The 12,012-nt window shown below is 46.6% G+C and overlaps 2 protein-coding genes across 2 annotated transcripts in view; one reads left to right on the forward strand and one right to left on the reverse strand.

Annotated features, from left to right (window-relative positions):
* The window catches only part of dnah9 (dynein, axonemal, heavy chain 9), a 110,063-nt gene that overhangs the window by 21,746 nt on the left and 76,305 nt on the right, over nucleotides 1-12,012 (forward strand). Inside the window, exons 23-27 of the mRNA XM_080788665.1 lie at nucleotides 171-279; nucleotides 2,159-2,306; nucleotides 3,046-3,220; nucleotides 9,961-10,134; nucleotides 10,535-10,742. Of these exons, the coding sequence (XP_080644791.1) occupies nucleotides 171-279; nucleotides 2,159-2,306; nucleotides 3,046-3,220; nucleotides 9,961-10,134; nucleotides 10,535-10,742 (814 nt within the window). The remainder of the gene's footprint in view (nucleotides 1-170; nucleotides 280-2,158; nucleotides 2,307-3,045; nucleotides 3,221-9,960; nucleotides 10,135-10,534; nucleotides 10,743-12,012) is intronic.
* LOC308325683 (tetratricopeptide repeat protein 5-like) lies at nucleotides 7,630-8,961 on the reverse strand (the record flags this gene model as incomplete). Its single annotated transcript, XM_080778289.1, has 1 exon — nucleotides 7,630-8,961. One exon carries the CDS (start codon nucleotides 8,959-8,961, stop codon nucleotides 7,630-7,632), a length of 1,332 nt encoding a protein of 443 aa, XP_080634415.1.

Here is a 12,012-nt window from a genome sequence, read left to right on the forward strand (position 1 = left end):
CAACATAAAAAATAACCTATAGTCTGCAATTTGCTACTGGACCAGCTTGCCAAAAGATTGTTGTGCTATCTTTTTCGGAAATTATTATAGTATAACTGTGACTTAATACTGTCAATAATAATAAAGTAATCAATGCAATGCAATGCAATGCTAACCCGTTAACCTGTTAGGTGCTGACCCTGGCCAGCAACGAGCGCATCCCTCTGAACCCCACCATGAGGCTGCTGTTTGAGATCAGCCACCTGCGTACGGCCACGCCCGCCACCGTCTCCAGAGCAGGTAAAGACCACCTCTGTACCGTACCGCCACACTGATGGCATTTTTATGCCCCATGGCTCGAACCCACCTGGGACGTATCCACAGTGATGTATCCCACGGTCATAGAGCTTTCGGGGTCTCGCAACATCATCCCCCTCACTCAGGTGACCCAGCCGGGGTGATCAAGTCCAGACTTACGTCCCGGTAGCTGCTATACCCTCGATCAGTACCATTAGGGAAAGACCATGAGGGCCACACGATCCGTTGCACCGAAACTACTCTGCCGGGACTGTGAGTGAGAGCAACTAGCGCATGGAAGGACTAGGCTCTGTGGGTTGACTCCTGTCCGGGCCCCTCCTACTGTACGTCTCACCAGGTCCACTCCTGCTCTCACCAGGTCCAGGACCAGACTCCCAGCACCAGACACTTCATTCATTTCTTGCTCTAGTCTAGTCTATAAATAAATCTTTGAAGGATACCTAGTATATACCATAGTCTAAGATGACTAACGTCATATGAAGCCATGTTGTTATTAGACACCGTTTTGTAACAGTTAATTAAAATGCCCTGTCTCTATATAATCCACTGAAACACATCAAAATCACCCTATAGCTAGCTCCAGCCTCTGAATTGATATAGCTTCTGGCGATTCAGGTGGTCTTGGACTCTGGTGACGTTTGTCGAAGGCGGGCTTTTTCTCTCGGTTGAAAACCGAGTCCCACGTTGGCCACTTTGAAACTTGAAAATTGTCAGGCGGTACCGTTTGTCCCTCCAGGCATCCTGTCCTGTACATTAACTGACCGTACTGTTTGTCCCTCCAGGCACCCTGTCCTGTACATTAACTGACCGTACTGTTTGTCCCTCCAGGCACCCTGTCCTGTACATTAACTGACCGTACTGTTTGTCCCTCCAGGCATCCTGTCCTGTACATTAACTGACCGTACTGTTTGTCCCTCCAGGCACCCTGTCCTGTACATTAACTGACCGTACTGTTTGTCCCTCCAGGCATCCTGTCCTGTACATTAACTGACCGTACTGTTTGTCCCTCCAGGCATCCTGTACATTAACTGACCGTACTGTTTGTCCCTCCAGGCATCCTGTCCTGTACATTAACTGACCGTACTGTTTGTCCCTCCAGGCACCCTGTCCTGTACATTAACTGACCGTACTGTTTGTCCCTCCAGGCATCGTGTCCTGTACATTAACTGACCGTACTGTTTGTCCCTCCAGGCACCCTGTCCTGTACATTAACTGACCGTACTGTTTGTCCCTCCAGGCATCCTGTACATTAACTGACCGTACTGTTTGTCCCTCCAGGCATCCTGTCCTGTACATTAACTGACCGTACTGTTTGTCCCTCCAGGCATCCTGTCCTGTACATTAACTGACCGTACTGTTTGTCCCTCCAGGCACCCTGTCCTGTACATAAACTGACCGTACTGTTTGTCCCTCCAGGCATCCTGTACATTAACTGACCGTACTGTTTGTCCCTCCAGGCATCCTGTCCTGTACATTAACTGACCGTACTGTTTGTCCCTCCAGGCATCCTGTCCTGTACATTAACTGACCGTACTGTTTGTCCCTCCAGGCACCCTGTCCTGTACATAAACTGACCGTACTGTTTGTCCCTCCAGGCATCCTGTACATTAACTGACCGTACTGTTTGTCCCTCCAGGCATCCTGTCCTGTACATTAACTGACCGTACTGTTTGTCCCTCCAGGCATCCTGTCCTGTACATTAACTGACCGTACTGTTTGTCCCTCCAGGCACCCTGTCCTGTACATAAACTGACCGTACTGTTTGTCCCTCCAGGCATCCTGTACATTAACTGACCGTACCGTTTGTCCCTCCAGGCACCCTGTCCTGTACATAAACTGACCGTACTGTTTGTCCCTCCAGGCATCCTGTACATAAACCCGGGAGACCTCGGCTGGAACCCGCCCGTGTCCAGCTGGATTGACAGCAGGGAGGTCCAATCGGAGAAGGCCAACCTGATCATCCTGTTCGACAAGTACCTCCCCTCGTGCCTGGACAGCCTCAAATCAAGGTCTGCTTAACGGCCGACTAGAGCCCTACTAGAGCCCTACTAGAGCACTACTAGAGCACTACTAGAGCCCTACTAGAGCACTACTAGAGCACTACTAGAGCCCTACTAGAGCACTACTAGAGCACTACTAGAGCACTACTAGAGCCCTACTAGAGCCCTACTAGAGCCCTACTAGAGCACTACTAGAGCACTACTAGAGCCCTACTAGATTTAGCTGATATGTCTGTGAACATCGCGTCAAAACAGCTAGCCTAGCGACTTAGCGAACAGCTGTTCAGAGTGACGAGTGAATAGGGGGCACTTGTGTATCTTCAAGCGCCACCCGGGTGGGAGTCACTCGCCATGCTATGTGGTGCGCACGGTGCTTAGAAGCCCACACGGCCATGAGGGTTTGTATGGAAATCAAGCGCTTCCCTTCTACAGATACGCTGGATCACTGTAACGCACCTGGGATCGATATAAACTGATTTAAGGTGTAGATTATCATGACATTTACTACGTGGTCTAATCAGAAACCAGCCAATCGGAATCAAGTATCGGGACTGACCGTTTTAGAAAGCAGGGTAAAAAGACACCACATTCAAATAAAACACCATCAGTAATCATCGATAATAAGGTGATTGTCCTGACCTCTTGCCCTCTGACCCCAGGTTTAAGAAGATCATCCCGGTGACGGAGCAGAGCCTGGTCCAGACACTGTGTCACCTGATTGTCCTGACCTCTTGCCCTCTGACCCCAGGTTTAAGAAGATCATCCCGGTGACGGAGCAGAGCCTGGTCCAGACGCTGTGTCACCTGTTGGAGTGTCTCCTGACCCCGGACCACACCCCCCCCGACAGCTCCAAGGAACTCTACGAGCTCTACTTTGTGTTCGCCGCCGTCTGGGCGTTCGGCGGAGCTCTGTTCCACGACCAGGTATGAATCATCACCGGTAGACCAATGAAACATCACCGTTTTAATACTGTAGACCAATGAGACATCACCGTTTTAATACTGTAGACCAATGAAACATCACCGTTTTAATACTGTAGACCAATGAAACATCACCGTTTTAATACTGTCATACTGTAGACCAATGAAACATCACCGTTTTAATACTGTAGACCAATGAAACATCACCGTTTTAATACTGTAGACCAATGAAACATTACCGTTTTAATACTGTAGACCAATGAAACATCACCGTTTTAATACTGTAGACCAATGAAGAATCACCACTTTAATACTGTCATATTGGTAGACCAATGAAACATTACCGTTTTAATACTGTCATACTGGTAGACCAATGAAACATTGTTAATACTGTAATACTGATAGACCAATGAAATGTCACAATTTACAATTTTGCAGACTTAGGCATTTAGCAGTAAATCGCTCTTATTCCAGAGACATTTACAGTAAGCAAGAACAAAAAACATCGTACTACATCAAATACATCAAAATAGTCATCTTGAATCATACGTATCACACTATACCAGTAAGACGCGCAAACGCGGGAAGCGAAAGCAGCTGAGACCCTGCAGATCATGTCTGTCTGTCTGTCTGTCTGTGTGTCTGTCCCGCTGTTACTGTATATGTGGACCTGGCCCCTTTTGTGCCCATATATGGAGCTGAGTGGACCTGGCCCCTTTTGTGCCCATATATGGAGCTGAGTGGACCTGGCCCCTTTTGTGCCCATATATGGAGCTGAGTGATTGCTGATGCAACACACTCCATATTTGGATAGCGGGACAGACACACGGACACACGGACAGACATGATCTGCTAGGTCTCATAGTAAGTGCTCACTGCGTTCGCAACTATGAATCACTATGAATACACTGTACATACAGTATACACTATAGAGCGTCACAGTCCCGCCCCCTTTCAGAACGACGAGTGGCCCAGGAAATTATTCTCCATTAATTTTCTCCATAGGCTTTTCAAAAAGTATTTATTTAAAGACCGCGGACAAAGCCAACTCGGATCGTGACAAATCATGACAATAGTTACAATGTTTTGGGCCGATCAAATAATTACTAAGAAGAAAAACAAAACAAATAGTTTGTATCCTGCCTTTATATTCTTCTTTATATTATTTAATTATTTGATCGGCACAAAATATTGTGTTTGTTGTCATGATTTGTCACGATCCGAGTTGGCTTTGTCCGCGGTGTAACCGTCTTTATATAAATACTTTTTTTAAAGCCTATGGAGAAAATTAATGGAGAATAATTTCCTGGGCCACTCGTCGTTCTGAAAGGGGGTGGGACTGTGACGCTCTATAGAGTGCTATGTCTAAAATGATATCCAAGTTACATAAGTTGAGCCTATGCAGCCTGACGTCACTGTCAGTAGAGGGCGCCAGTCCACAGGTTTGTGTACTTTTTATTTGCATTGAATATAAGAACTGTGTTTGAAAAATATATCCAAAGAGTAACAAAATAGAAATGAGTCAAACAACCCAGAGACTACATTTCCGGGAAGGCGGGTGGCTGCATCTGCCCGTCGCACAACAGAAACTGACATGTTATTTTATTTTTTATTTTATTGATATTTAATGTTTCGTGGTTACTACGAGTCGGCTCAGCTGAGCTTACGTCAACGAGGAATTAGCAGCGACATTGCTTTCATTGTAGTTTCAAGGGTTTTGCGGCCATTTTCTCCAGAAACTTCAAATATTAATGGACATCATTAACGACACACAGCCACCCCCCTGATCGTTTTATTTTTCAAACACAGTTCTTATATGAGGGGGATTTCAATGCAAATAAAAAAATACCTGAACCCGTGGACTGGCGCCCTCTACTGAAAGTGACGTCAGACTTCGGTGCTTATTTTTATACTGGTAGAACAGGTTGTGAAAGTCACATTTTAACAAAAATCTAATCAAATGTCTATGGACTCTTATTTAATGTTTGTTTAGGGCAGTAGTTTAACTAAATATTGACGATTTAAATACTTCTGTGACAGATTTTGTTTCATACGACTACACACTACGTTCGTGTCTCGTAACGTATACAGTAACTCTGTGATGAACTAGAGCAGGGGTGGGCAACTTTGATGATGGCGAGGGACAATATATTTCCACACTAGTTCTCTCTCCAGAGGGGCCAAAGTGCTATATTATAATTCAAAACCTGAATAATATTGTGCTATTTTCTGAATGCTTTTAGTTATAGTTATGTTAAAGCGCAAATAACATGCATTTTAAAACTGCTTTTAACATTTAATATCATATTGTCTATGTCCCTCAAAGATATTTCTAATGGTTTGAGCCTCAATCACCACTCTGATATAACCAGTCCTTGTCATTTCTTTCTGGACTTTGTAAGCAGTTTTAGCTGCAGTACCACAATGTCCTGAGGTGGAGAGGGTGCTGATGTGCAGATTATTTAATATTTGAGTCATTGTAATACTGATGCTAGATAAACCCAGGCTTGTTTCCATTCCATGCCAGCTTGGGAAATCATCAATGGTAGACATTGTAAACAAAGTGGAAATGCAAATTTGGAACTGCAGACTGAAGAAGAGGAGGAATTGAAAAGTAGGGTGACATTGATGACATCACGATGAGACCAAAATCAGTTGAGCTGTTCCTGAGAGCAATTTCCATTAAAACACCTATATGATATGAAAGCATGATTGTTCAAATTTGGTTATTTGTGGGGATAGAAAACACATATGGGAGCCCCAAAAACACAAAATAAATTGAAAAAGTTGAATTATATGTTATAGGTCCTTTAACTTTATGAACTGTTAACATAACTACATTGGACACAAAAAGACAATAACATTGTAATACTAGTCATTATAAGTACTACTCATTTAATACTAGTCATGAAGTAATTAAAGTGGGTTTGGAATTGCAACAGCTGAAATCAATACTATATCAAGTATTCTGATATTAACCTGCGGGCCGCATTAAGTGAAGGGGAGGGCCGCATGTGGCCCCCGGGCCGCCAGTTGCCCATCCCTGAACTAGAGGTTCATCACAGACATGTGATGAAGGTGTGCAGGTTCTACAGGTTGCTCTCACATCCACGCTACACAGCCTCACACATCTCTGACTCCTCTCTCTCCCCACTCTACCTCTCTCTCTCTCTTTAACCCATTCTGACCTGAGATCAGATTCATACGAGGTTTCCACTGGACACACACGTGGTCTGTCTGATTAACCCATTCTGACCTGAGATCAGATTCTAAAAATGTCAGTCGTTCTTCGAATTCTCAAAAATAGCAGACCTACAAGCTCGTAGCGCGCCACTCGGTGGCGCGCTATGAGCTTGTAGATCTGCTATTTCTCAATAGCTAAAGCATAACATGATGCCAACACCAAAATGGGTTCCCGTTCAGAATGACCTGGGAACGATTCTAAAAAAAATCTTCTAAAACATGAGTTTTCTGAAAAACCTCATGTTTCTGTGTCTGTGGTTCTTTAATATTTCATGTCAAGGACCCCGAAAATTATATGTAATTGGCCACCGACCCCCATCTGAAAATATGTAGTTCCAGGGACCCCCCCCCCCCCCAGAATCAAAGATTTGAGTTAAAACGTTCACTCTGAGATATATATTCAATGATTTGTGCCACATTTAAACGATTTAAAAAAAATAGCAGAGCTACAAGCTCGTAGCGCGCCACTCGCTATGAGCTTGTAGATCTGCTATTTTTCAATAGCTAAATTATAACATAATGTTTAAAACACCAAAAGGGGTTCCCGCCAAAAATGGGTTAATTCTCTCGGCCTCTCCCATATTGGCTCATGTGACAAAAATGTTATGCAAAGCTCAGCCAATCACAACACAAAAAACCGAAACAACACAATGCTTTAATATTATACGATGTCCAGCAGTTCCGTTCATGGAAGGACATTAGCTCGGGTTACAAAGAAAACACTACATTTAAAAACTAAACAACACAATTATGCTTTAATATCAATGTCATAGCAGTTCCATTCATGGAAGGACATTAGCTCGGGTTACAAAGAAAACACTACATTTTCTCACACAGAACATCCAAGATGACCCGTCCATCCGGAAGACCACCGATCCCGACTTGGCTTTTCATACCTCTCTATTATTCCCAAATGTCCTTTATATTTATTGTGGTTGGGCTTGTAGCTGAACGGAAACAGCGGTTCTCCATCTACTTATTGTCGCTGGGCTTGTAGCTGACGGAAACAGCCGTTCTCCATCTACTTATTGTCGCTGGGCTTGTAGCTGACGGAAACAGCCGTTCTCCATCTACTTATTGTCGCTGGGCTTGTAGCTGACGGAAACAGCCGTTCTCCATCTATTTATTGTCGCTGGGCTTGTAGCTGAACGGAAACAGCGGTTCGCCATCTACTTATTGTCGCTGGGCTTGTAACTGACGGAAACAGCGATCTGACTCTGGACCTTCTGCGTCTTGCCGTTGACCACGAGGAGCAGAGGGGAGTCCACTCGGATGCTCCTGAACTCGACGGCCTTGCGGTTGTGCGTCACGCTGTGCTGTTTGACCTGAGGCTCCGGGATGACCACGGTGTCTCCGATCATCACGGCCCAGCTGTCGGCCGTGTTGTAGACCATCACCGCCGTGCACGTCCCCTCGCGGTCCACCATGCCGAACGTGAAGGCCACGCGCCCCGCGGGCGCCAGGCTGAACACCACCTTGCCCGAGAGGGCCACCCCGGTGTTGTGGCCCTGCTTGAGAGAGGACAGGGTCCGTGGCTCCAGGTTCGGGGAACCCAGTTGAGGCCCCGGCGCCGCCGCCGGCGCGTTGAGGTCAGAGAGCATCGTTCGCAAGCGGCCCGCCTTCATCTTCCCCTTGTTCTCCACCAGCTCCGTGACCTTCCCCAGGTGCTCCAGCAGCTGCTTGGCTCTCTCCGCGGCCTCGTCCCAGTCGGGCTCGAGGGCGGCGGCCCGCTCGTACCCGGCCAGCGACTTCCCGAACATCTCCTCGTACTCCAACAGTTTGGCCCGGTTGAAGTGCAGGTCCGCGTTGCACTCGGCGCCCGCCCGGTCCACCCTCTCGGACTGCGCGTAGGCGTTCAGCGCTAGCCGGGACATCTGCGCGTTCTGCCCGCTGGAGAAGAACAGGGACAGGTAGGCGTTGCCCAGGACGTACCAGGAGGTGGCGTCCGTGACGTCCAGCTCCACGGCCCGCCGGGCCATGTCCACGCCTTCCAGCACGCGCTTCCCCCACGCGGCGGCGTCGTGGCGCTCCCCCCCGGGGGGCGTCTGCCTCAGCAGCATGGACAGGCTGCACAGGGACACCTTGTTGGGGCTCCTCCGCAGCGCTCCGCTGAAGCAGTGCCTGGCGGCCTCCATGTCCCCTTTCTTCCAGTACTGATCCCCCAGCGTGTTCCAGCCCTCCGTCACGCCGGGCTCCAGCTTCACGGCCTTGGACAGGCACTCCTCGGCCGCCGCGCTGTACGCCAGGGAGACGTTCAGACACCGGCCCTTGAGGAGGAGGAACCCGGCCTTGTTCTGGACCAACGTCTCCTTCTCCTCCAGCTCCTTCAGGGTTCTCTCCGTCTCGCGGGCGACGTCGGCCGTTTTCCTCCGAGCGTCCTCCTCCACGCTGTGGGTCTCGAAGTAGCGGTCTCTGAAGCGGTACAGCTCGTCCACGAGCTCCCTCAGAACCTGCAATTGGTCAACCGCAGGCTCCTCCGCCGTCTTGTCGACTTCCGCCATCTTTGAATCGGCATTAAAAATGTACTTGGTCGCAAAAGGGAATGATTAAGCTTTGTATGTTCCCCGGATATATTTAGAGCAAATCCTGGAGATTCATTAAAAAAATTATGTCTTTAAGCACAACTGTTGAAAAACTATATATGTATATGGAAATGTCTGACGTCATACAGCAGAGACTGGTCATATATATAATTTAGAAAATATGTTTGTCTGGACATGCCCAAATATGGACATAATATCTCCATGTAGACTGTACACGTTGGGTCGCTTCACAATGTGTTGTGAGCTTGTAGTTTCGAGGGGGAGGGGGTTGGTCCCACGGGGCCAGCTAAGCACTCCAATGTTGAAGCGCTGGGCCCTAGTGGTAAGAGGAAGGACTGCAGGCGGACCCGTGGATTCTTGACGAGGAAACCCCGTGCAACCGAGCGCCCAATGTTAAAGCCCAGCTGCACTTCCGCATTTGGACACCAAAATGTGGTGTCCAAATGCTGAATCAGCGAAAAAATGCGGAAATAGACGGTACTTCCGGCAGCCTTCCGGGTGCTTCAAAACGCCACTGAGCAACTTCCACTGACATGAATACCGGAGGGGGCGGAGCTTCGCGCCAGTTCAGTCTCTATCCTTTTAATACTCTATGGTTGGTCCCCTGTAGTTTTAGGGCTCTGGGGGGTCCCGGGTCGCCAGCATAATTTGTCAATATTACATCACAATCATTTTAACCATGTTAACCAATTATTTAATGCTTTGGCTATTTGTAGATCTGCTACGTAGTTTTGGTGAAAAAAAAATTGAATTATTTAAAAACATGTTTTTAAGCATTTTTAACACATCCTTGGCACCAACTATTTTGAGATGGGGTTCTGTTGCTAAATGCATGATAACCACTGATATAAAGAAGTATTGCCGTGTGTGTGTGTGTGTGTGTGTGTGTGTGTGTGTGTGTGTGTGTGTGTGTGTCTGTGTGTGTGTGTGTGCGCGTGTGTGCATGCATGTGCACAGCTGTGTGACCACAGGGTGGAGTTCAGTAAGTGGTGGCTGACGGAGTTCAAAAGCGTGAAGTTTCCGTCTCAGGGAACCGTGTTTGATTATTACATCGACCCGGAATCCAAGAGGTTTGAGCCCTGGGCCAAGATCCTCCCCACGCTGGACATAGACGCCGATGTTCCACTTCAGGTACAGAATGATGATGGGTACGGTACGGTACCGTGCGGTATGGTACAGTACAGTATGACATTTGACATAATTGTGTTCCTTTAAAAAAAAATATATATATATATATCCCACTTGATTTTGGAACGCATTTTCTCACCCAGTATAAATGAAAGGCGGGGGTTTTCAGAGTAAAATTCTCCCTAATCTGCTGGGGACACTAGAGCCTTTATTCTGAAAGATTCCCCAGCACCAGAAGTGTTAATTGTCAGGCTATATACAGTTGCTCCACCACACTAAATGCCAATGTACATATCATATCAAAACCGCTGTGTGTGTGGATGTGTGTGTGTGCTCACGTTTTCTCGTGTGTATGTGCATGCTTTTGTGCGTTGTGTGCGTGCGCGTGTGTGTGCGTGTCCAGGCGTGTCTGGTGCCCACCACGGAGACGGTCCGGGTTCAGTACTTTGTGGACCGGCTGCTGGAGCGGCGCCGCCCCGTCATGCTGGTGGGCACGGCGGGCACGGGCAAGACCGTCCTGGTGGGAGACAAGCTGGCGTCGCTGGACCCCGACAAGTTCATGGTCAAGAACGTCCCCTTCAACTTCTACACCACGTCTGCTATGCTGCAAGGTAACACACATTTAAATACACCACGTCTGCTATGCTGCAAGGTAACACACATTTAAATACACTATGTCTGCTATGCTGCAAGGTAACACACATTTAAAATACACCATGTCTGCTATGCTGCAAGGTAACACACATTTAAATACACCACGTCTGCTATGCTGCAAGGTAACACACATTTAAATACACCACGTCTGCTATGCTGCAAGGTAACACACATTTAAATACACTATGTCTGCTATGCTGCAAGGTAACACACATTTAAATACACCACGTCTGCTATGCTGCAAGGTAACACACATTTAAATACACTATGTCTGCTATGCTGCAAGGTAACACACATTTAAATACACTATGTCTGCTATGCTGCAAGGTAACACACATTTAAATACACTATGTCTGCTATGCTGCAAGGTAACACACATTTAAATACACTACGTCTGCTATGCTGCAAGGTAACACACATTTAAATACACTATGTCTGCTATGCTGCAAGGTAACACACATTTAAATACACTACGTCTGCTATGCTGCAAGGTAACACACATTTAAATACACTACGTCTGCTATGCTGCAAGGTAACACACATTTAAATACACTACGTCTGCTATGCTGCAAGGTAACACACATTTAAATACACCACGTCTGCTATGCTGCAAGGTAACACACATTTAAATACACTATGTCTGCTATGCTGCAAGGTAACACACATTTAAATACACCACGTCTGCTATGCTGCAAGGTAACACACATTTAAATACACAACGTCTGCTATGCTGCAAGGTAACACACATTTAAATACACACCGTCTGCTATGCTGCAAGGTAACACACATTTAAATACACACCGTCTGCTATGCTGCAAGGTAACACACATTTAAATACACACCGTCTGCTATGCTGCAAGGTAACACACATTTAAATACACTATGTCTGCTATGCTGCAAGGTAACACACATTTAAAATACACTACGTCTGCTATGCTGCAAGGTAACACACATTTAAATACACTACGTCTGCTATGCTGCAAAGTAACACACATTTAAATACACAACGTCTGCTATGCTGCAAGGTAACACACATTTAAATACACTACGTCTGCTATGCTGCAAAGTAACACACATTTAAATACACAACGTCTGCTATGCTGCAAGGTAACACACATTTAAATACACTACGTCTGCTATGCTGCAAGGTAACACACATTTAAATACACAACGTCTGCTATGTTGCAAGGTAACACACATTTAAATACACAACGTCTGCTATGCTGC

Source organism: Protomyctophum bolini (assembly GCF_963924005.1).
Source record: "Protomyctophum bolini genome assembly, chromosome: 2".
Classification (NCBI taxonomy): domain Eukaryota; kingdom Metazoa; phylum Chordata; class Actinopteri; order Myctophiformes; family Myctophidae; genus Protomyctophum; species Protomyctophum bolini.